The sequence below is a fragment of the Aplysia californica genome, unplaced genomic scaffold, assembly GCF_000002075.1.
Source record: "Aplysia californica isolate F4 #8 unplaced genomic scaffold, AplCal3.0 scaffold00259, whole genome shotgun sequence".
In the NCBI taxonomy this organism is placed as follows: domain Eukaryota; kingdom Metazoa; phylum Mollusca; class Gastropoda; order Aplysiida; family Aplysiidae; genus Aplysia; species Aplysia californica.
The window spans coordinates 20,890-22,647 of NW_004797529.1; the positions used below are offsets into that span (position 1 = coordinate 20,890).

Here is a 1,758-nt window from a genome sequence, read left to right on the forward strand (position 1 = left end):
CTCTCTCTCTCTCTCTCTCTCTCTCTCTCTCTCTCTTTCTTTCTGCCCCACCCTCCCTCTCTCTTTATTTTCTTTCTTTCGTTCTCACTCTCTCATTAACTCTTTGAGGGAACATATTCGAGAACGCCAGAAAAATAGCTGTTTTGAAGGAACTTAAAAAAGGTGCTTAACTTCTTTAATCATGTAGATATTTATCTGTTTCCTTTTTCTGACTCTATAAAAAAATGGGCAAAATCATGCTTATTTTGAAATGCACAGATATTGTTATGTGTCTCTGATTTGGTTGTGATTGTTGGAAATGTGCTGAGACATTGACTTTGGTCTGCTGTTTTACGGGCAGATGTGTCTGCTTCGTCCCAAACGAGTTAATCTTTCTCTCTCTCTCTCTCTCTCTCTCTCTCTCTCTCTCTCTGTCTCTCTCTCTGTCTCTCTCTTTCTCTCTCTCTCGCTCTCTCTCTCTCTCTCTGTATGTGTGTCCCCCATCTCTTTTTCTCTCCCTCTAAATCACCCCCATGATGTATGTATTTTCATGTAGTTTCAGTAAGAGTTTTTGTCCCTCTGTGGATTTGTCACTGTACTTCCTTGTCCAACAAATGTCGGTCTGTGGTTGGCGGGTGCTCTGATGTTGTTTGCTTCTTCTTTCCTATCAAACATCTATCGTCTTTATCTCCCCATCTTCTTTTTTATGTTTGTAAATCTCTTGTAACACCTCTTATCTTCTGGCGCTCATATATTGACTTTATGCAGTTGCGAGCGCCGTAAAACCTCTACTAAAACGTAAAAAAAAATTGTGGGGCAACTTATTTTACCGTATCATCAAATATCTCTTTACCGGGCGAATTAATGTCACCCCCCCCCCCCCCCCCCCACTCTCTTTGTGCTTTTTCCAGACAATGTGGGTGGTTGGAAGGTGCTCTGGAGTGGTTTGCTCCTTCTTTCCTATCAAACATCCTTATCTTTCCCTCCTTCTATTTTGTGTTTGTTACTCTCATGTAACACCTCTACTCTTCGGCATAATTTATATGACCGTATTGTGTTGCAAGTGCCGTAAAACTCTCACTAAAACCTCTCACCAAAACCTCTCACCATTCTCTCCCCAGGCGCTGGCTGTTCCTGGCTGTGTTCCTCACTATGGTGATGGCAGCGGGCGTGGTCACGGCCTTTGTTCTCATCGCAGAGGAAGAGTCGTCCGTGGAGGAACCAGAGGTCCACGATGTACCGGAGGCTTATAGGCAGGCCGTGGTGGCTTCTGATGCTGCTCTGTGTTCTACTGTAGGGAAGTGAGTGGAGAGAGAAAGAGAGGGAGAGATAGAGAGAGAGAGAGAGAGACAGGCTGTGAGCGCTTTACAATACAGTACAACGTACAACAGTAACATAAAACGTGTTCTGACTAAAAGGTAATATTCGTCTTATTAATTTAAAAACAGAAACGACTTAAGCTGACATTTGAATGAATCAAAAGATATGATCTCTCTTAAAGTACTTGGTAAAGCATTCCAGATCTTGGGGCCTTGGTATTCAAATGCCCTTTCTCCCATTGTTTTAAGTTTCATAGATGGTAAAATAAATGTCTTTTTGTCAGCCGATGACCTTAAACTGCGAGTTGGAATGTACAGTCTTAACAGATTGGATAAATATGATGGTGCATTCCCTGTTTAAGATGTTGTACTTTTCCACATTTGATTTTGCCTTTCTTCTCTCTTCCATTAGTTTTAATATGTCCTGGGTCATCCATTTTTTATTAGCTTTTTTAGCTTT

At 41.7% G+C, this 1,758-nt stretch overlaps 1 protein-coding gene across 1 annotated transcript in view; it reads left to right on the forward strand.

The window, feature by feature from the left end:
• The window catches only part of LOC101845247 (glutathione hydrolase 1 proenzyme), a gene marked incomplete in the record, with an annotated part of 27,495 nt that overhangs the window by 10,942 nt on the left and 14,795 nt on the right, over nt 1-1,758 (forward strand). The window contains 1 exon segment of the mRNA XM_035970362.1: nt 1,101-1,280. Within this exon segment, the coding sequence (XP_035826255.1) occupies nt 1,101-1,280 (180 nt within the window).